The sequence below is a fragment of the Acomys minous genome (genome assembly GCF_964271855.1).
Source record: "Acomys minous genome assembly, chromosome: 10".
Classification (NCBI taxonomy): domain Eukaryota; kingdom Metazoa; phylum Chordata; class Mammalia; order Rodentia; family Muridae; genus Acomys; species Acomys minous.
Window position 1 is genome coordinate 12,748,888 of NC_140491.1, and position 22,373 is coordinate 12,771,260.

At 35.7% G+C, this 22,373-nt stretch overlaps 1 protein-coding gene across 7 annotated transcripts in view; it reads right to left on the reverse strand.

The window, feature by feature from the left end:
* The window catches only part of PCDH7 (protocadherin 7), a 420,420-nt gene that overhangs the window by 177,578 nt on the left and 220,469 nt on the right, over positions 1-22,373 (reverse strand). For 4 of the 7 annotated variants that reach the window (XM_084798658.1, XM_084798656.1, XM_084798657.1 and 1 more), the window contains exon 3: positions 7,666-7,761. The exons of the other annotated variants lie outside the window; for them this stretch is intronic. In XM_084798658.1, the coding sequence (XP_084654784.1) occupies positions 7,673-7,761 (89 nt within the window). In that variant the 3' untranslated portion in view covers positions 7,666-7,672. The remainder of the gene's footprint in view (positions 1-7,665; positions 7,762-22,373) is intronic. 7 annotated transcript variants of the gene reach the window in all.

Consider the following 22,373-nt stretch of genomic DNA (forward strand, 5'->3'; position numbering starts at 1 on the left):
AGTCTCCATTTCTTTGTTGCCTTGAAAATAATTTCTTACATTTTCTTTGTTACTTTAACTCACAAAGTCCCGTAATACACTCTGTAAAGAACACAAAGCATTAAAACCCTGAACAATGTGCAGTACTCTTCTCTAAGGATGTTTGCCCTCCCCTTCAATTAACTGACATCCTCCTGCAATCAGCCAGCGCATCTCTGCTAGCAGTTTTCTTTACAAGATGTTCTGTTTATTTAGTCGATGTCTGCTGTGCTGATTAGAGGGGACAGGCAAGCATAAATAATGATAGCTATGTCTGCTTAATGTTTATTTGGGAATCTTTGGTAACTGACTCTGTTTTGTTTGCTATAAACTCAAAGACAAGGGGGCTGTATTCCAAAGTGTCCAGAGGTAAGCAGTGATGGCAACAAGTTCTTCTTAGGCAGCTTATGATTCAAGGTTGAGAGACATCTTTTTTTTTTTCTTACAGGCTTCTCATCTATATAAAAAAAGTTGTTTGTAGATTACAAAGACTCTTTATTTTTTTCTAACTTTGCTGAGAGTCCACCATCCACTACGTTCTTTCAGAAAACCAGCATGCCAGGCAACCTGGTGGTATTTTGTTTCTCATGTACAAAAATGTTTCTCTTCTTTCATATTTCATCCTGCTGATTCAGGCATGTAGTGCATCCAGAGATGCAAAGAAAGTATCAACGGCAAAGTAAGATCTTTACTTTTCAGCATCCCACGGCAAGACATTTAGACACTCCAATATAAGAGTTGGGATATTTGTTCACAATTCTCTCACTGGCTAATGACTGGAAAAATCTTTCTACCTATTTTCCTTCTTTCCTTCCTTTCTTCCTGCCTTCCTTCTTTCTTCCTTTCTTCCTTCCTTTCTTACTTTTCCTTCCTCAGCTAGTTTTCAAAGAAGAAAATATTAATAATCTCTTTCAGGCAAAATAACTTAAGATTCTATGTGAATGCTTTATATTTTTATGCATTAATGACTAGAAAATAATCAAACAAATTACTTTCAAAAGTCATTTGTTGCACTTTCCTTTATATAATTTATATCACAGTAGAGAAATAACATCTAGTCTATAGATAACAAACTGAGTAGTAGGTCCACACAAGACATTTTTGGCTTTCTATTCTTAGTTACAGATCTAGAGAGTAAAAAGGTCATTAGAATATTAAAGCATTCTCTAAGGAGTAAACTACTTCCTACAGATTTTAAAAATTTGCAATCATCAGTTCCAATGAAAAATTTGAAACGGATGTCACTAAACTACAATACAGAATTATTGCTTTTATCGTGCATTTCTTTGGTACTTCAGGGTCCTTCTCTCTCTCTCTCTCTCTCTCTCTCTCTCTCTCTCTCTCTCTCTCTCTCTCTGTCTCTCTCTCTCTCTGTCTCTCTCTCTCTCTCCCCCCTCTCTCTCCTTCTCTCCGTCATCGCCAAGACATGGATTCCTGATGTATTGATGGCCATGTATGTGGCTGTTGATAGATAGCACTGGAAGTGGAATTCATAATGTCTAACTTTCTACTAGCTAAGGAAATAGAAAATGATTATGCAACTTAGGGATTGATGTCTTTATTGATATAAAATTAACCTCACAGCTATTTTATGGGCTAGCTTACTTTTCTTTCTTTCTTCTCTTTAATTTTCAAGACATTGTCTATGTAGCCCTGGCCTTCTCAGAAGTCACTCTATAGACCAGGATGGCCTTGAACTCACAGAGTTTGACCTGATTTTGTCCCAAGTGCTTGACTTAATGGCATAAGCACCAACACCCAGCTACACGGACCCAATGGACATTTTTTAATAGCAAGTAGAAAATTTTATATATACAAGGAGATAGTTTTTTTCTCTGTCATCCCACAGTCATTTGTTCCAGAACAAAGAGTTAAACACTTTGAATTCAACTCTCTTATCAATCTTCTATTAAAGTTCTATAAACATCTTAGTGGTTCTGATCTTCTCAAAAAACTTAACTGTGCTCAAAATTCTTTAAGCAGAAGAAATACACAGGAGCACGTGCTACGGTACCATTAAATGTCTATTAACTCAAATCTATTTCATTCTGTTCAAAAGAATGGACTCTGTTTGTTGGTGGACACATGCCATTGCTTCCTTCATTAAGAGTCAAGCCCATTCAGCTGGTCAACCCCCTGACAGAGGTACCAACACTCAGAGTTCTGATTTGCAATACTAAAGAGATGAGGGGAATTATTATGTATTTACTTAGGAAAAGTAGTGTTTCTCCTCAGATTCCCTTGCTCTCTGTGTAGTTCGTCCACCCCTCCATGGGTTTCTGTTACGATTACCAAACTTTCTGGGTCCTGAAGCAGAAGCTCCTACTTCCACCTTTGTTTCTTCTCCCATCTCTTTATTTCTGCATTTGTCCAGAGCCAAAGCATTCTTTCTCTGGTACGTCAGGGTTTTTACTCATTTTTTAAAGCCCTCGTCCCCAGCACGTGGCTTCTTGTCTGCCATGTGGCTGTTTATAAATGGTATAATTTTCTCTGTACCTCTTTCCATCTTCCTTCTTTGGCAGCTGCTCAGATTTATAGCTTGCCTGCCCTGGGGTTTTTCTTCTGAACTCTAATAAAACTGTCCTCTAGCTTTTTTTTTTCTTTTTTAAATTCTTATATTTAGAACCCCAAGACTGTACTCTGATTTTCCATTAGCATATTGCACCCAAGGTGAGGTTGTCCCCCGTGCCTGGAAACACACACATTTAAATACCTAACACACACATATTAATGGATATCTATGCACGTTTATGCATATATACGCTTCAAAATGAAAATACAATAATTTAAAATTATAGCAATAATTTTTTCTTTTTTATTAAGTGTCTTGAAATTTATGAGGAAAGTTTTAGGCAATAAGAGGTAATGAATTACATGACTGTAGTTGTCCCTAGCATGGAGTAAAAGCAAGTTCTCAGAGTCCTTGTCAAGGATACTGCTCTAGAAATAAAGGTAAAGCCCTCTGTTCTTACTGAACGTCATTTTGCACTATCTTTGTCTTTCCATTTTACAGATGATGAACCAAATGGCTATCAGTTTTTTGGCAAAGCTATGGCAAACCCCCAATTTCTAAAGTCCCCAGTCTTGAATATTTTATAAAAAGCCAGGCATGGTGTTAAAGATGATGCAATCCCAAGAGACTTGGGCTTATGCAGTAGGTGAGAGTTAGAGTGATTAAAGGCTGGCAGCCTATTTCTATGCCACTCTTTATGACACTGAGTAGAAGATACTTGGTACATTGTATATGACTTGTACCTACAACAGAAAGGAGAGAGAAAGCTAATGGAGGTTTCCTGTTGTTTTAAAGTTTACCCAAGAATACTACAATTAATGTAATACCTAAAAGGTAGTGTTTTGAGATCTGATTATCAAAAATGGGAAGGAGACATGCATATATTTATGCTACTTAGCAAACAGCATTATTACAGCAAAAAAAAATTATGTAGGCACTGGAGCTTTTGAGAAAATTAAGTCAAGCACTAAAATCACCACGTGGAAGGGTTTCATTAAGATGATATAGGTTTACAATATGTAAAGCCCATTTGAAAATGGAAGTCCTGAACAGGGTCAGGGCAAACGCATGGGGCATGAAAGCTGTACTCTGCCAGCAAATTAATTAAATTTCACAGCTCCAGAAAGACCATATATTCTGTGTCGGCACTCACTGAGAGTTAGATGTGCGGGGCCTCTGAGAGTGTGTTGTAATCTGGTCATAAATAGAACTCGCCAAGGGACACTGACAGCAATTTGGCACTAAGCAAGAGTGTGCATAAGCAAAGAATTTACTTTGTAGTAGCTTTTATTAATACAGATTTGACAGCTTATGCCTTACCCAGGGTTTTATTTTTATTGTGCTCTAGTTTGACCTCTGTGAAACTTATTGTTACAGATGAGCTCATATTGTTGTCAGTTAAGTAAATAATCTGAACTCAAATAATCTTTTTTTCTCTCTATTGGTATTATTATCAACGTAAGAATATTATCTTTTTTAATGCTGAATTTGCTTGTCTTTCAGTAGAGATTCACTTTCATAAAATGAAGTTCTTCCAACACTGCTTTTTGTTTCTAAACCTAAGTCTATTTTATACTTGTAGTCATTCTACATACATATATACTGCCCACAGTCGAGACCCACGAACTTACATAAAAATTCTGTTCAATATCTCGCATATTTCTGAGCTACATTTCCTTTTCAAGCATGAAGGTATTTCAAGGGAATTAATAGACTCTTCAAACAGATCAAAATAAATATTAGTAGACAAAAGAATGACGCATCCTGAATTTCTTCTCTTTTTAAGGAAAAAAGCATTTTGATTTAAAGAAGAAAATGAGAATACCCAGAACACTGTAAGTATTTGAAACGAAGTAATAGAAAAATTAGATAGTTTAGCTCTAAAGCAGTGAAGAACGTGCAGAGAGACATAAACATCTAGACATGACGGCAGTTTCAGTCTGGATTTAAATCTGAAAATACTTTAATTTGGAAAAGAAGTAGCACTTAGTTTTCCTTTTCCAGAAGGGAGTACTGACAAACAGCTATGAGTTAAAGGTAGGTAGAGCTCAGCTCAAAAAATACACAGTGCTAGGGGGTGGGACAGGGAGAAGGGACTGAGAGAAGAAAGGAAGGAGGAAGGGAGGGAGGAAAAACTAGGGAAATAAAATATTACTAAAGTGGAGTGAACTGCCTTTACAATTCATGTCATTGAGAAGTATTAAAGATAGATATAGAGCAGATATGAAGAATGTAACACTGAATTTGTTCACCATAGCCTCAGCTACTCAACTTTAAAATTCCATGAACAATAAAGAAAGCAAAACAAACAAACAAACAAACAAACAAAAAACAGATTGTAGTGTACATGCTCTACACACCAGTCATTCCACACAAAGAAAATAGACACAAACCGATCTACACAACCATAAACTTAAAATGATGCTTCGTTCAGTTTGGGCTTAGTGGTAGAATGTGGTCACATGGGATATTGTGACACAGACCTTACTTCTCCATCAAGTCTTATTTCAACTGTGTTCTCTTGGCACAACCTCTTTCATTGAAAATATACAGCTCAAAATTAATGCATTTGGCGTGCAACACACAGAGAAGCGCTGCTTCCACAAAAGTAGTCATTAAGGAGTATCATATACTTAAATCGATGCATCAGTGCATGCTGAGATAGATCCCAGGCATCATCACACAGACGCATTTTAGTAGAGGAAACACCAAGTCATAAATAATGTCCTTTTTTCCGGTCACATTGATTTTTTACCTTATAATACTAGTGCATATTATTTTAAAGTTTGTTCAGTGCTCATTTTCTGCCAACATTTCCTTCATTAAGAAAACATTTTAAAATTAATAGCTTTTTAAATGTTAAGATTCTTTCTACACAAGATATATTTTTTTCTGCTTGCTTTGACCTCTAAATTTAATTTTAGGTCTCCTTTCTATAAAGGTATATTCATTAGTTTATTTTCTTCATTAGTATGTATTTTCTGCATTTTCATAGAATGTTAGGTATAATTTTTGTGATGTGAACTTTTCAAATTTATTAAACACATCTCTTGGACTCTCATTATGCATAAGATGTAAGAATGCTGTACTCTTTTCTATCAGTATATTTGGTAAATTTTGTGGAGCTCAATAATGTATTAGTGTGTGTATGTATGTGTGATAATTTTATACATTTAAAAATATTACAGATTTTAAATCTGAAATAATGGATGGATTCTTCCTCAGGAAAAAGTTATATTGATAATACCTAAAGCAAGTTGGGCACAGTGGCAGGCACTCATAATCCCAGCACTCAGGAAGGTAGAGGCATGCAGACCTCTGTAAGTTCGAGGCTACCCTGGTCTGCAAAACAAGTCCAGGACTGCTACAAATAAACAAATAAACAAGCAAAAACCAAAAATGCCCAAATGCCACAAGCTACAGAGAATAGAGAAGAATCAGGAATATATAGGGGTGTTAGTGAGGCAAATTTTCATGTTTATGTGTAGGGGAAAACATCTACTCTGTAAACGTTCGCTCAACATGCACAAGGAAGAAACAAGGGATAGGTGATTTTCTGTCTTCTAGAAAGTCAGAGGTCACTGTGATGGAGTGTCTGCATGGCAGGAGAAGAATTAGAACCTACATGAGGGACATCTCAATTAAGACAATCCTGAGTGACCTTGGCTGCTTTGGATATCATCAGTCCTCAGTGTGCTTACCTATTACATAAAGGTAAACCTTTAAAAAAGTAATACATTTATGTAGATAAACTGGCCAACATTCTGACACAGCAACCTCTAAATAGCCTGTAACTGCATGCTTTCCCAACAGGCTGTAGTGGAATTATCATCACATTCAGCAATCGAACTACACAAAGACCTTGGAAATGAGCTTATTCTGTTGAGTAAGATGCACTGGCAGGAGAGTTGTTTGTATTCTGGCTGAAAGCACTAAAACATAAAAGATAGAAGTATGAGCATAAGATGGATTCTGATGGATAATCAAGCAATGATCATTTGATAGGAAGCCATATGTTACTAATTAAAGATTAATCATCCAGCCTGAGATTTCATTGCCTTTCCAGGTTTGCTGACATTTCAACACACTTAGATGCAGTGGAACAATTCTTTATGATCTTTGAACTTCAGGTAAATGTATCAGGAAAAGTGATTTGTTCTGTTAAAATATATCTGTTCTAAGGACTGCACACACAGCTCTCCTCCACACAGCCATACTTATACACACACTCAGTTTTGTTTAAAGACATCAGCCAGCAATCTTACTAGCCCAAAGGCAGCATTCTGTTCACATGTCTCAAAGAGCCAGAGAAAGTCACAGGACACAATAAGGAAGGAGGCTTAGGATCTCCAAGGCAAGCCCCTGCAGGAGCCAGAAAGACAAGTTCTACCAGTGGAAGAGGAAATCAAGAGGACGGGTGTTGCCCTGGTGACTAAGAACTTATGTTTTATTGGTCATGACTCTCCTAGACTTCTGCCCTGAGGGCACAGTTCTTTTCACAATGTAATACTGTGTAGTAAGGGGATCTTGGGACAGTTTGAACACAGCAGCCTCTGCCATATTCCCCAAATGCCACCAGATGCATTGTAAAAACAAAGGTTTATCCAAGAGTAATTAGCATGCATTGTGCTTTCACATCAGAGTGGCAGTTTTGAAATAAATTCAGATATATGTGACCTGGCTTACACCTAAGTTTTTCTAACCCAGTGAGTAGGCACTACAATTAACATATCATTTTGTACAATGCTTTTACAATGAATGCCAGATTTAAATCCACAAGATATTTTCATTTTACTCTTTTCAAACCTATGGTATCAATAAGCATTTATAGAATGCTAAAAGTGACCTACTGAGAAATACAAGAGCATTTCTCTTCAATTGGTTGACCATAGCACCTTTTTTGACAACGGTATCAGAATTTCTTCTATAGTCAATATCCAAGGGGAAAACTTTTCTACAATTTTAGATGGAATTCTGCAATGTGCCACATGTGGGAAATGTAAAGAGAAACAGGATCCAAGAATCCTTTCACATATTCAATCTCTTTGTCAAGATAATAGTGCCTTCTATGTGTAAAAGAGACAGACAGGACAGCAGTGGGAAGCTCAGAGAGGGGCAGCTGAGGACCGCCATACCTGTTGATTAATGGAGAGGCCTTAACAGCACCCTTCTTCCATGCGTCTTGCCATGAGGAAAGGGAAGGAGGGGAAAGGTAGTGATGGCAGCAACACCTGGGGAAGGGAGATGGGGAAATATGTAAAGGGAAAATCAGCAGTGGCTGCACCACGGCGTCCATCCACAGACTGTGTCAACCAAACCATGTCCAAAACTTAGTCTCCACTTTATCTCCTTAAAAAAATACAAATCTCAAGAATAATGTAAACAAACTAGGGTTTTTGTGTTTTGGTTTTGCTTATAGGGTTTCTCTGTGTAGCTCTGGCAGTTCTGGAACTAGCTCTGTAGACCAGGCTGGCCTTGAACTCAGAGATCCACCTGCTCTGCCTCCTAGTGCTAGGAATAAAGGCATGTGCCATCATGGAGGCCAACCTTGGTGTTTTGATGGATGACCATCAATAGACTTGCAATTCTAGCTCTCCAAGGACACTAGGGGCTCCTATACATAATATGCTAACATCCAACTCTGACAGTTAAACTGAATAGAGTAGTTTAAGGCAGGATCTTAGATCATAGACACAGATTTTAATAACAGGTTTAAGGAAAAAAAGGACTAGTCTAATAGCAAACACTAGAGAGTTGTTTTCCAATACTAAGTATTATTTTACTTCTTCCTGCAGCCACTATCCTGTTGGCTTCCTAAATGACACACAAAAGTTGTTCTTTGTCCTATTCTCCTGAGGATACACAACTTTGATGTTGAAAAACCTACTATTGACTTAATGGAAAAGGTATTTAACTTAGTAGAAGTCAACAAATCTTGTGAGATCTAATGAGTAAAGTTTGCAAAACACTTGTTTTTTATTTTATTTATATACATGCTTTAATTATGACTGCATATGATATTTTAAGTAAATAGAATTAAATCTAAAAATGAAACAATATTTAATAAAAAGTTGACCAATTATTTGTATTTTAATGAGAATTATTTAATAAAAGTGTATGAAATAAAACCATAGTGAAAACAAGAATTGTTATACATATACTTTTTTTAGGTTTATATTCAAATGCAAAATATGCATCTGTTATGTTTTTAAAAGTTGTTTATTTAAAGTAAATTTAGGCATTATAGAAGCTAACTGGCATACTTACATCCCTTTATCACATCAATATAAAATACAAAACTAGTTACACAAAGAATGGCGGAAGAATTAAAAGTAGCACTTAATTTCCTTTTGTATAAAAAAGAAGTTGACTCCTCACAGAAATATGTTTCTTGCTGTATTTAAAACCAAAAGGCTGCAACATTGTAGACATTTTTTGTAAAGACAAGGATTTGCCTAAGTATGTGTTTGCATTCTTGTTTCTAAAAGTAATCGCAGCTTTTAATCCCAATGTTTAGGAAAGCAGTTATCAGAAAAACCTTTGAGGTTTGGAATTTAGTAATCCTTTTGGTCTTTCCATGATCCTGTTTAGACAGCTTGTCTCAAAATATTCCAGCTTCTCAGCATCCTTTGTCCCTGGCAAAGTTCTGATTACACTCTTGTCTGCTTAACAGGAACTGCCTAAAGCAATAGTATTAGTCAGTTCGTAAATTGAGAAATCTTGGAAACTTATCGCTATCATAAGATTAACATCACAGAATTTTAGAGGTAGAAGTACCACGTAGGTCAGTTGAATTAAAAGAAAATTCTTCACATTACAAATTCATTTATCTGAAGGGACATGCCCTTTTTCAGTTGTGTATTTAAGTTAAAACATTGTTATACAAAACATTTTAAAGTTTAAATTCCTCTCCAAAATTAAAGTCTACATATTCTAGATATGTATGCATATTTGTATATATATAATTAAACCAAATTATTCATATATTTAAATACTTCTGGGTGATTATTTTAGGATCATCAATCTTTGGATGAATCAAATATGGGAATCTTGCAAGCCAAGGAAAAAAATGTCAAACCCACATGCTGTGAGTTTGCAGCCAGATAGTTTTATTTAACATCGTGAAATGGACTACTTTTTGCATACAGATCTCTAATATACTAAAGATTCTGTAGGTAACTAACTAAATCTTTGTTTGGCCAAAGGAAGGGTGAAATACTACAGTATGTATAATATTTTAAAAATTTATTGCATTGTAACAAATTAGAAAGTAAGTTTGTTGATGTATACACACAAAAACAGAGGAAAACACATCACAGTTTTCAAGTTGTGTAAAAATAATTTTTATAGATAGCTGTGCAGAATGGAAGTTTCTTGAGCAAAAGAAATAAAAATGGAATATTTGAAGAGTGGGGTTTAAGATAATGAAAGAATCTTCACCATTCATGAGGCATTCCTGGCAGAAGTTTTGCTCACAGAGAATAAAATGAGCTAGTTTTCACATGACAATAAGTAGGAAGGAATGAGTTTTCACTTTCATGAATACAAGAATTCTGGGGAGAAGTTGGTGGTTTTTTTTTATAGAGAGGCACTGGCAGTAAAAAGTCTGTGATGACTATCTAAGAATGTCAGGAACTTTCTCTCACTAAATATAAGAGTATGGGGAACTTTCACAAAATATGAAAGTATGGTGAACACTATGGAAAAAGCCCATTAAATCTGACATTTATAGCTTCTATGTGCAGAAAAATGTACGACCTTGGTAGAGAGAATCATATTTGGTAGTGTTTGTTACTGATGGCTGTGTAATTCCATGAATTAAGTAAAGTCAGCCCTGGAGGACGTTAAGGGAATAACAGGACATGGATGTGATTTTACAAGTGGTTGGAAAACTATGGGCAAAGCATCAGAGGTGGCTAAAAGAGATAAAAGAAGAGATTCGGGGAAGACACCTTATTGACAATACACACACTGATCATACTTCTAAATATTGACAGAGGAAGGCCAAAGGGCTGGATTTAAAACCCACTTTGCAGTCAAGGAGGCCTCTGTGCAAAATGTCAGGGAAGTTGTGATGTTCTCCTAGCCAGTATGGACTTTGTGATGGGAAAAAGCCTCGGAAATGTATGTGGAATGTAAGAAGTCATACTGAGTAAGATGTGACAGGGGTATTTGTTAGTCTGTGGGAGAACTGTTTTCTGCCTAAATCTCTCTGTTCCTTCTAAGAGCCTGGTGTATATGGAATAAAGAACTATAGATTCTACATATCAACACTACTTTCTTTATATTTGTGGTGAGGTAAGCCTGTAAAACAAATTTCCCGCAGGAATTAGAAAACAGCCATTTTAGGTCTGGTTCTGACTAACACTCCCTTGCAGTTTCTCACCTGTGTACCCAGTGTTTTCTTTGTGTAGGCAATGCTTTAGGCAACGAGAAATTTGGGGATTTTTTTTTTGTCTTATGTCTTGGTAATAGTTGCTGAATATCATCAAAAAGATTGTCTAGTGTCTGTTGAGCTGTGGGTGGAGCTACAGTGCCTACAGTTTGGACCAATCACTTTCATTCAAGTTGACAGTGAGAATAGGAGCCACCTTAAGTGGCAACAAAAGTCAACAGAGAGAGAATGAGACTCAGACCTTTTGTAAGGGATGGACAGTGGGTCACTTGGGAGAACACTAGAGACTGCTCTGTCACAGGAGTGACATGGCTGGACTCCCCTATTGAAAAAAATCAGAATTTTACATAATAAGTCATTATATAAGCCTCAGATTAAGTTGTCAGACACTATTGAACCACTGAGAACATTTAGAAGTTACTATATCAAAAATAAATGTAAGAAAAAGTCATTTTTCAGTACCATTGGGAGCTTGTTTAAAACCAATAAAAATTGTGAAGGAGGCAAAAGAATAGTGGATTGTAATACTACTCTTAGCTCAGTTTTTAGGCAAAGGTCAATGGCATTGCTACAGTTCTGACCTATAATATATCATGATCCTGAGCGTTCAAGAAGTAAGTTGCAAAGTTTATTGCCAACAAAAGTCAGTACTTAATGTTACATAGTAAAATTATTAAAAAATAAATCAAGAAAACAATTGGTCAGTGATGATATTACAAACATTGTAAATATTAAGTGTGATCCTTGGCCACCATTACTAAAGTGCATTGTAATTAAATTTGAGATTCATATATAGATAGGGAAATATACACTTATACACATAAATGAAAGCTCAAAGTTGTATATAGTAATGTTAAAATGGTATTTAAAATTCTTAACTGCAGAAGAAAACCATACTCTATTAATTGCTATTTAACAAAAAATGCTCTCTATTAATTTTTAATATTATGCATGATTTCCTCATAATTTAATAATGATAATTGGAGCACTGTTATGTACAAATCTGAGGATTATTGTGACAAAATTTTCTTAGGTAGTAACTTTATTAACAGTGGATGAGCCAGCCCAACTAAAACATTTTAAAACTAGTAGACCCAGTGTATAAGCCTGTACCAGGTCCTTGATGCATGTATTATGACTTCCAGTTTAGTGTTTTGATGGGATTCCTGAAGGTCCAAACCTGTGGGGTCTCTCTTTCGTTTCTTTTAGACTCTTTTTCTTCTGTTTTGTCTCATTCCAGTATTATCTTTTATGCTTTATCTTATAATATTTTATTATGGTATTATATTTTTATGATTATCTCTCAGAAGCCTGTTTGTTTTGTTTTGTTAGATGACGGGTTTTTTTTTCCTACTGAGACTCTGTCTTATACCCATTAGAATGGCTAATATCAAAAGCTCAGGTGACAGCACACGCTGGCTAGGATGTGGAGAGAGGGCAGCAGTCCTCCACTGCTGGTGGGAATGCTTTCCACAGCCCTCATGACTGTTTTGCTACGAGAAGGCTGTATTCTCACGTCTATTCTTTATTCAGGGCGTTACAGTATCAGAGAGTGTGATAATTGATAGGGCAGAGAAGAGAATTCTCTGGAATGAAAGAAATGAAAATTACCGCTTCAGACAACTTCCCTTACTCATGGGGTAAATGAGAGTTTGCAATATTATCATGAGAATGGACTTAAATCTTGAAGATCTGACACCACAGTCTAAAACCTTCCAGCTATGGCCAGTCGATATTTAACTGATGAGTTGGAGTGGTAATCAAGGCGATGTTGTTTATGGAGACCATATCCTAGCAAGGCGCCTGACAGATGTAAGATGATAGACTATGAAGCATCATATCCTAAGAAAAAAAAAGGCAATATGCAAGGCTAAGGAGCTCTTACATATATATCGGACTTTAAAGGAAGGGTTGGTAAAAATATAAAGAGATACAGGTGATAGAAATTAAGAACCACTGCAGGGAGAGGCATGGCTAGACCCTCGGTGATGTACTAAAAAGGACAGCATTGAATATATTGCATTTCAATATATATATTTTTTCACATGGAACAATTGCTTAGGATAATGTAAAAGGATAAGCTGTATATTTAAAAAGAATGAACTGTTGCCAGTAGAGTACAGTGAGGTAATAGGAACAAGAGGAAGAGTAACAAAATAAATGCAATTTGTAGAAGTGAATCACAGTGGGTAAGGCAGCTCAATATGGTGACAAGTGAAATTTAAAACAGATATGATGGTAGAAAATGCACTATCTTGAAAAAAAAAAGAAAGCATCATTTCACATGCAGGTACTAGCAAATCTTTCCCAAACCCCACCTGCACCTCCCCACATTTAACAAAAAAACAAAACAAAAAAATTAAAAATGTATGTTAGGATTATCGTACAACACAGAAACAAATATGTATAGAAAAACATAGATAGCAGGAGCAGTTCTTAAAACAAAAACCTAATCAAGCTCTTCCATAGCTTAGGATTTTTAAGAATCTTATAGTTGTTGGGATGTAATCTGAACAAATCATTTAAATAAAAAAAAAATAACTGCAAAAAAAGAAAATCTTATAGTTGTCTCTAGTTTTGGTTTTGCATTGGTAATAAATAAATGAATAAGTTGAAAAGTCTGTAAGAAGCACATATGTAGTTGTTGTGTGTGGAATTTTATATTCTCAAGGTGGAATTAGTCATAAAATTTACAAGTCAATATTAATTTGAAAGCGAATACATTTAATTCTTTATTTTTGATTACATTGCTTTTATTTGGGGGGGCACACATATTTTGCATACATGTACAGGATTGCATGCCTGGTGCTCAGAGGGTTACATGAGGATGTCAGAGCCCCCGGAACTAGAGTGGCAACAGGTTCTGAACTGCCATGTGGCCTCCGGGAACTGAACTTAAGTCCTCAGTAAGTACAAGTGCTGTTAACCCCTCAGCCATCTCTTTAGCCTCATATTCTTTAGGTGCAAAAATAAATGTGTTACAGTTTCTCCACTCTAAATTGAGTAGCACTGGTCCATGATGGGCAGAGATTTAAGAAAAGTATGAAATTACGACATACACACACACACACACACACACACACACACACACACTTAAATTGATGTTCTTGTACTTGTTATACAAAAAGAGTTTGTGAATGTAAAATAGGCTCTTTATAAAAAGTCTAGGACATACTTAGAATTAACCTGTACCCTTTCAAAAGACTATTTCATGGTAAATAGTAATTTTGAGTAGATTCTCCATCAGCACAATTCAACTTAGAATAAATTAACACAAGTGTAAGTAAATTAAAAAAAAAAAAAGGAAATCATAGATAAAAACTAGATCTAGAAGGCATTGCTGTGCTCACAATTCAGCACGTTCTACTGAGTACCGGTTATGTATCACGTGGTATCCTAATAGTTGGAGATACCATGGTGAACAAGACAGCTTGTCTCATGTTGTGTAGCCTAAAATAAGCAAGTCTGATACTGCAGAAATGCATATACATGCACCATCCATCTTACCAATATATGTCTCAATAATTTTCAAAATAAATTTGGCTATAATTATATAACGAACATTAAAATATGAATTAAATTGTCTTGCATGCCTTGATCTTGTATATATTGATAATTAAGATTATAAAATTTTTGGTTGTTTCGTTGTTTATGTTTTTACTCTATATGGTATGTATATATACATCATCTGGACCTTACACATTGCACGAGATATGCAGTTAAATATCACCGAGAAGCTTCACTTCTGCTCCTCTGCAGTGCATGGGTGAAAGCGTGTTGTACACATGACGTATACTTTTTCTATCCTGAGACTTGAAAACTGTCATTATGTTCTTCTCCACTCATTGAGTCCTATGACTTAATTTGATTTTAGCTTTTTTCTATATCTCGGAATTTTACCACTCATGTTTTATTACCTACCTCCTCTTCGCAGCTACTAGCATAGTCTAACCTAGTCAAACAACATTAGTCAATTCTGAGTTAATTTCAGCACATAACCGCAGGAATCCACTCACAATAGAGAAGCATTTCCTTTGTAGAAAAAGGCTTAGGTCTTGGATACAATTAGCAGAAGTTATGCAAAGCCATTTTGAGTTTACTCAAATGAAAATGAAAACAAAATGGATGATTTCCTTTGTAAAGCAGAAATAACTCCACTCAGCACTGTTATTTATAACCGTCAAACCTCAAGGAATGATTATTCATAGATCTGTGGAATGGGAGCGAATCATAACACTCTGTTCACTCCATCATGCACTCGAAATATTCTGCCCGCTGTTCATAGTTAATGCATTTTAATTTATTTTTAAAATACCAGTTGTTCCTTGGCTACGGAGCATCTCAGACACTTGCTAAAACTTTTTTTTTTAAAGCATTCTCCCGCTAACCTGTTCGCATATGCCGAAACAGATAGGCAATATGCTCAGAGGTGGGACTCAGCTAACACGTAGAACACCTTTTTCAATACCATAATTTAAATTACATGAAATAAAATGCTAACTTTGGGCAATTCTGCTCCCTCAAAGCACAGATCTAGTTTTCATTATGCATGTATGTATTCAAGATGTTTTATTTCAAGCCTATAAAATATGGTATACTCTAGAGAAATTTGACAGATGATAAATCCACAGACGGGGAGGCCATGTGCGTGTGTTTTCATACTACTGCATAACTGCTGAATTCTTTGTGTTTCAATCAGCTGTCTGCACTGGTGGATGATCAGCAAATTAATAAACAGCAGATTGGTCTACTAATGTATGTGGAAGACATAGTACCCCCTCCTCCGTCCCCCACTCTACTTACATGCTTTTTTATATTCTAGTTAAGCAAAGCATTTCCTGGATGGAGAAAACTTGAAAATAAGCCATATGCCACATGAATTCCAGTGTAAAAAAAAAAAAAACAATAGCTGGGTATATTTTAAGAATATTGTAAAAGAAGAAACTACATTTTTGTCTTTTAAACTATTTGTGCATCATGCACAAAAATATTTTCATGGCTTGCTGTTGCACATTTTTTTTCCTGTGTTCAAAAATATAATGTTATAAAGTTTTACATTGTGCAGCAACATGTTTCCTAGCCTTTGAGACATTCAGTTCGAATAGCCATTAATGCTTTTTGTTTGGGAGTGTCAGGGATCAGACCCAGGCCTGAATGTATGTTAGGCAATTATTCTACCACTAAACACCATTTCCAATTATTAAAATGAGTTTAACCTTTACAAGCATAGTTCATTTTTATCTTTTTTTATTGAAAAATAAATTCATTCATATTACATTTCAATTGCTATCCCATCCTGTGCATCCTCCCATTCCTCCCTCCTTCCCACTTTCACCCCATTCCCCTTCCCTATGACTGTGACTGAAGGGGACCTCCTCCCCTGGAATATGATGCTAGGGTATCAAGTTTCTTCTTGGTAGTCTGCTTTCCTTCCTCGGAGTGCCATTGGGCCTCCCCATCAAGGAGACATGGCCAAATATGGGGCACCAGAGTTCGTGTGAAAGTCAGTCCCCAGTCTCCACTTAACTGTGGAGAATGTCCTGTCCACAAGCATAATTCTTAAGACTCTTTCTTTTTTAATTCAAAGTATACTGACCAAATTTAGTAGATTACCCAATGGGAGTTTCAGTGCAACTCAGTTCTGAGCATGTGATGACAATATCTAACATAAAATCAAGACAAGAAAGAAAAATGCTCAAAAAATCTGAAATTTGTTAAGCTACACACCATTTCTTTTTATTTTAAAATGTTTTCAATTTAAATAGGCCTCAAAATTTTTAGAGATTCGAAGTTAATTACATTTCTTCCTTCCCTTTACTCCCTCTAAATCCTTCCCTACAAACCTTCCAACTTTCAAATTAGCAGTCTTTGTTTTCACTAATAGTTATTTCATGCATATATGTATATATGTATATATGTATATACATATATACTCCTAAATATAATTGTTCAGTCTGTATAATGCTGACTCTGTGTGAGTTTTCAGGGTTCCCGGTCTGACTAGCTGGTGTGCTGTACCCTGGGGAGACCTCCTCTCCTGTTCTCAGCAATCCTTGCTTGCTTACATTTCTTTGTGTTGAGTTGAAGCCTCATGGGCTTCTCTCCACCCAGTTTGGCACACTGACTGGTGTAATTCTTGTTCAGCTAATCTTCGGGCACTCATGTTGGTGAGACTTAATGAGAGTAGCTTCTGATGTTACTAGAAGACAAACTCCCTGATCCTAAAAATAATCTTACATCATTTGACTTTTCCCTTATTTCTTTTTAACTTTTCTCAACTACTCTCCCTCAATTTCTTCCAGTGTTTTATCTGTGTAGCCTTGGATGTTTTGGACTCCCTTTGTTGACCCAGCGAGGCTCAAACACAGAGATCCCCTGCATCTGCCTCCCTGAGTGCTGGGATTACAGGCGCGTGACACTGCACCAGGCTATATCTTTAAGTGTCTAAATCCTGGGAAAGACAAAATAATTTAAACATATTTCTGTACTTAAATTCATAGAGAATATTGGTACAGTCCTGAGTCCTGTTGCCTGCCACACCAAGCTCTCTGGGGCTACTTATTTGACTCAGATTCCAGGTCAAATCATCAACTTTGACCTGGCTTTCACCTGTTATGAATCCAATTAAAGATCCTCCTATAAACTGACAAATCCCTTTCTCACCAACATAAGAAGCAAATGAGGAAACCAATCAAAAGCAGTATACCTGTAGTATGGTAGCTTTTGTGAAAGAAAAATGCTTTACTTATAAATGCTTATTTTAAATTTCCCTACATCAAATTCAGATTTGTATAGCCAGGACACAAATGATTAGAAATGCCAAGGGCATAAATCTGGGCAGGTAGCTGCCTTGGAAATACTGCAGCAGCATCTTTTTTTACTAGGCATCACTAGAATATTTTCCAACATATATGTTATATTCCTTTATAGAGATGATCATGTTCCTACAAGCCATAATTTCAACAAATCTTGCGATATATGACTTTCATTCTCACATTTGCATTACCAATTATTTTATGGAGCAATTTTCTTTAGGCATGGCGGTGAGACTATTCAATGGCATAAATAAATAAATAAATAAATAAGTCTATTTTACCATCAAACCTTCACCTACATAGAAAAATAACTACTGGAATCTCCCAAAACTATAATTCACTACTAAAGAGAAGTCAGTTACCAGTTGTGTATACCTTGCTTTGTGCCCATGAAGGATTATTATAAGAAGTATCCAAAAAATGTATTATAGGCAGGCATTGCAGAAGCCAAGAACAATTATGGTTGGCTTCCAGTGCTATGATAAAGATCATTAAAAGCCTAATACACTGTAATATTGAAACGTTTATAATGAATAACCAGTGCTTTTACTTTGGATTATCAGATGTTTTCACAGCAACTTGAAATACTAACTTTATATACATCTATCTGAAGATACTGAGGGTTTAGTGCTGTTTCTGAGACCTGTTCACATGAACACTACCAAATATAAGCACTTTCTTAAGGTTGTATTTAATAAAAAATTAATATGTATAAAATAACATTAGTTGATATCATCCAATGCAATAGCCCTAAAATATTTAAATATCCCCAAATATACTTATTTTCAAACATAGATATCACTTCTTATTCTTTATGAAAAAACATCCTAGAAAGAGTTGGGAAAATAAATTCTTATGGGGTTTTTGTTAACATTTAGCTGTCATATGCCATGTTAGTGTTTTAAATATTAATAAAAATAAATATAAATAAATATTAAGAGAAGATAGTTAAATTTCAAGGTGTATACACTACAAATTTTCTAACTGCACTTTAATGAAAGTGTGTTTACTGTAGGGAATATTACATCTTTAAACATACAACATTCCATATGGTGTGAGACTACCAGGTCTGCAGTGTATAAAGCTGTTGACTTCAGCTGATCACTTCCAAAATAAAAGTATTTCTAAATGCATACTTCAATACTCACAGTTTTTCCAAGATAGTTTCTAAGATGCTTAGTGTAGTCTTTCTGACCTGAGGGGTGTGGGGTGTGTGTGTGTGTGTGTGTGTGTGTGTGTGTGTGTGTGTGTGTGTGTGTTTCCACAGTGAGTAACGAAATGCTCTGTCTTCTTAAAATTCATTCATAAATGTTGGACTGTATATCAAAACTATACAGTAACTTAAAAGTCAAACTCCCTGTATCTTAGTCCATAAGATACCAATTTTGCCCTTAGGAGTTCACACCAAGTACAACCAGGTAGTTCATAAAGCACTATCAATAAGGAGGCCAACTAAGTGAAGTGCAAAAAATATTAAAAAGTGGGCCCTTCCACTCTTGGGAATCAATGGTAGTAACCTTCACTTAGTAAAAATGTGTGTCTGAGCAATAACACGTAGCAATATTTCTCCAGGTGCCAAAATGGAAAGATCTCAGAGGCAGACATCTTGCCACGCAGCTTATATTGTGTTTTCTGTTTTCTCTTCCCCTGGCGAAGTTGGAAAAAGCCCTAACCACTTCAGAGATGCCCTGCCTCCTACACAGGAAGAAAATGAAACCCTTTCTACTAATGGGAAGATATATGTGACAATTACAAAAGAACAGCAGGGGCAGGTGGGGGCTGGGAGGTGCTTGCTTAATGACTAGATCAGTTATGAGCAAAGCAACGATGCCAACTTCTCAGTTGGAAACAAGTATTCTTACCTAACTCTATTTGAGACACACATATTTTCTGTATGCGCATTCCCCAAAACGTATGATCTTATAGATTGATAGTTTTAAATCTAGTCTTGTCCTTTAATTTAAAATTTATTGTTCTTGTAGAAGAAAAAAATTGCACATCTTAAATGCTGGCTCCGGTGAGTTATGAATATACTTTTGTAAAGTGTGGTAGCTCTGTATTACTGAAAGATTCAATAAACTACAACAGTAAGAACAAGGAAGGGTGAAATTTTTTTGTGTGTACAAAAACGAATTTCTTTTTCCTGTCTTCATTGTGGTTATTTGAAATGGATTCCATTTTATTTGAACTGATTACTATGGCTAATGAACGTTCTTAGCTTAAGCAACTTTAAGCAAGCCTAATGGCTTAGTTCACTGGTAGGCATAATTAAAGTAAGCGTGCTCCAGAGAGTGAGTGGGGAGGTTATGCTTCATGTGTGCTCCTATGTCTTAAAAAGATAAGACATTTTCTAATTTAAGCACTTATGATAAATCTGTGTGGGTTCTCTAGCATTTTTAAGGCAGTGACATGTATATAAAATTTATAAAGATAAATTTTTCAGAAAAATCTGTAATTGTATACACTTAGATGGCTTTTTACCTGATTTGAATTTCTTAGCCTTACAGCACAATGCTAAAAGTATTAAATAACTTGTTCAAGAATCATTTTTCACTTACTTCACTGAATGGTTTTCCGAAATGAAAGAAAGTTGTTTTTGCTTCTACTATATTTTGAAGTACAGGAGCACTAACTTTAGAATCCGATTCTTCGTGTGTTAATCACTTGTACTTGATTCCATTCCTATTATTAATCAATCTTTCTGTACCCTTCCTGTGTGTGTGGGGGGGGAGTGGGGGGCTGTACATTCTTCATGTGTTAATCACCTGTGCTTGATTCCATTCCTATTGTTAATCAATCTTTCTGCACCCTTCCTGTGGGGGGGCAAGGAAAGTGGGGGGGCTGTACATGTATGTGTGCACATTTGCATAAACTACCAGTGAAATAGAACCATGAAGTTTAAGAAATGAATATTAACCTGACATTCATTTTTACCCTACTTGAGGATATTTATATTATCCTGTTATCCTGAAGTCCAATAACAAATGGAATTATCACAAATAAAAACACACCCATTGGCCCCTTTCTGATTTACAGACATGATGAGTACTTGACTCATATCAAAGCCATGGTCAATTTGGTTCATGGTGATGAAATAAGAGATTACTTTGTGAAAAGGACTGAAAAAAAATACACTATGCTTTCCTTTGTTCTTCTTTTTATTTTTGAGGTTTGTTTGTTAATCTGTCTGTCTGTCTGTCTGTCTGTCTGTTTGTATGAGACAGGTTATCAATACATGGACCTGGCTGGCCTGAACTTGCCCTAAAGACCATCTATCTGTGAACTAACAGACCTACCTGTGTTTGGACTTGTCCCAAGTACAGGGATTGCCACTGAGCCAGGCTCCCTAAGCTTTCCAGTAAACGTACACCTTAGAAGACTACTATGTATAAGATGACAGGTATAAAGTTATTGCTTGCAATAAAATTAAAGTTAGACAATTGCATAAATCTAAACAATGAGGCAACTGTTTGGGGATGGTCTGATGTATTTGGATGTTAATTACGGCTTGCTGTGCGTGACTGACCTTTTGCTTAATAAAAAGCCATCTCACCTGGGCAGGGTAAAGGAGATAGATGGGGCTAAGAGAGAAAGGAATTCTGGGAAGAAGAAGGACTGCCAAGAGGAGAAAGGAGAGACCTAAAGTGAAGAGAGGAAGGCCACCATGGGTTAGTTGCAGGAGAAGCACATGGCCAGTGGCATGGATGGAGAATCCAGATGAAGAACACCAACAAGTATTTGGGACTATGGATGGGAGGTAGCTTGATAGAAGTTATTAAAAACAGATGGCATGGGATTGAGACAAGGATCCCATGCCTGCCACACTATGAGAAGTAGTTTAAAAGATACATATCTGCCCTGTCCAAGGGTAACTAAGGATATTTTAGAATACAACAAATGTCTCTGTCTTGATTGATCGCTAGCTGGGCCTACAGGTAATACAGATAATTTTTTAAAACTATAGGCAACAAAAGAACAAGTGCTTCTCTCAGCACTAAAGAAGTTAAGTGCTTCTATTAGGTATGAAACAAAAAGTATTTTTCATGCCTAATGTGTTTTAAAAATAGAAATAATTTGGAGGTGAAGAACTGGTTAAAAGTTGTTCTTTCAGGTGACCTGGTTTCAATTCCTAGCATCCACATGGTGGCTCATAACTTTCAATAACTCCATATACTGGGATTCTGATGGCTTCTTTTTGCTTTGGCAAGGATATGACTGCAAATGGTGTGTGTATGTATATATATATATATATATATATATATATATATATATATTCAAATGTATGAAATAAAAATTAATATTAAAAATATTAAAAATTGTACTAGATACATATTTTATGCATTGAATGAAATATTGTAAATGTCATTCAAATCTAATAGAAGTAAAATAGCACAAAAATTAATAATGTCTAGTATGGTTTATACACCTAAAGATTACTAAGAATTAATTTTACATATATTCTCATTTCATCTCCGAATATTTTCATTAGGGTGATTCCATAAAACAGATGGATGTGCAACACCCTTGAGTATGTCATTATGTACTATAAAAGTATTAGTTTATTACCCTAATTCTTCCTTATGCTGCTGATATTTTATTTTTAGATATTTAATAAGGCTGATGTTCCGTTTTT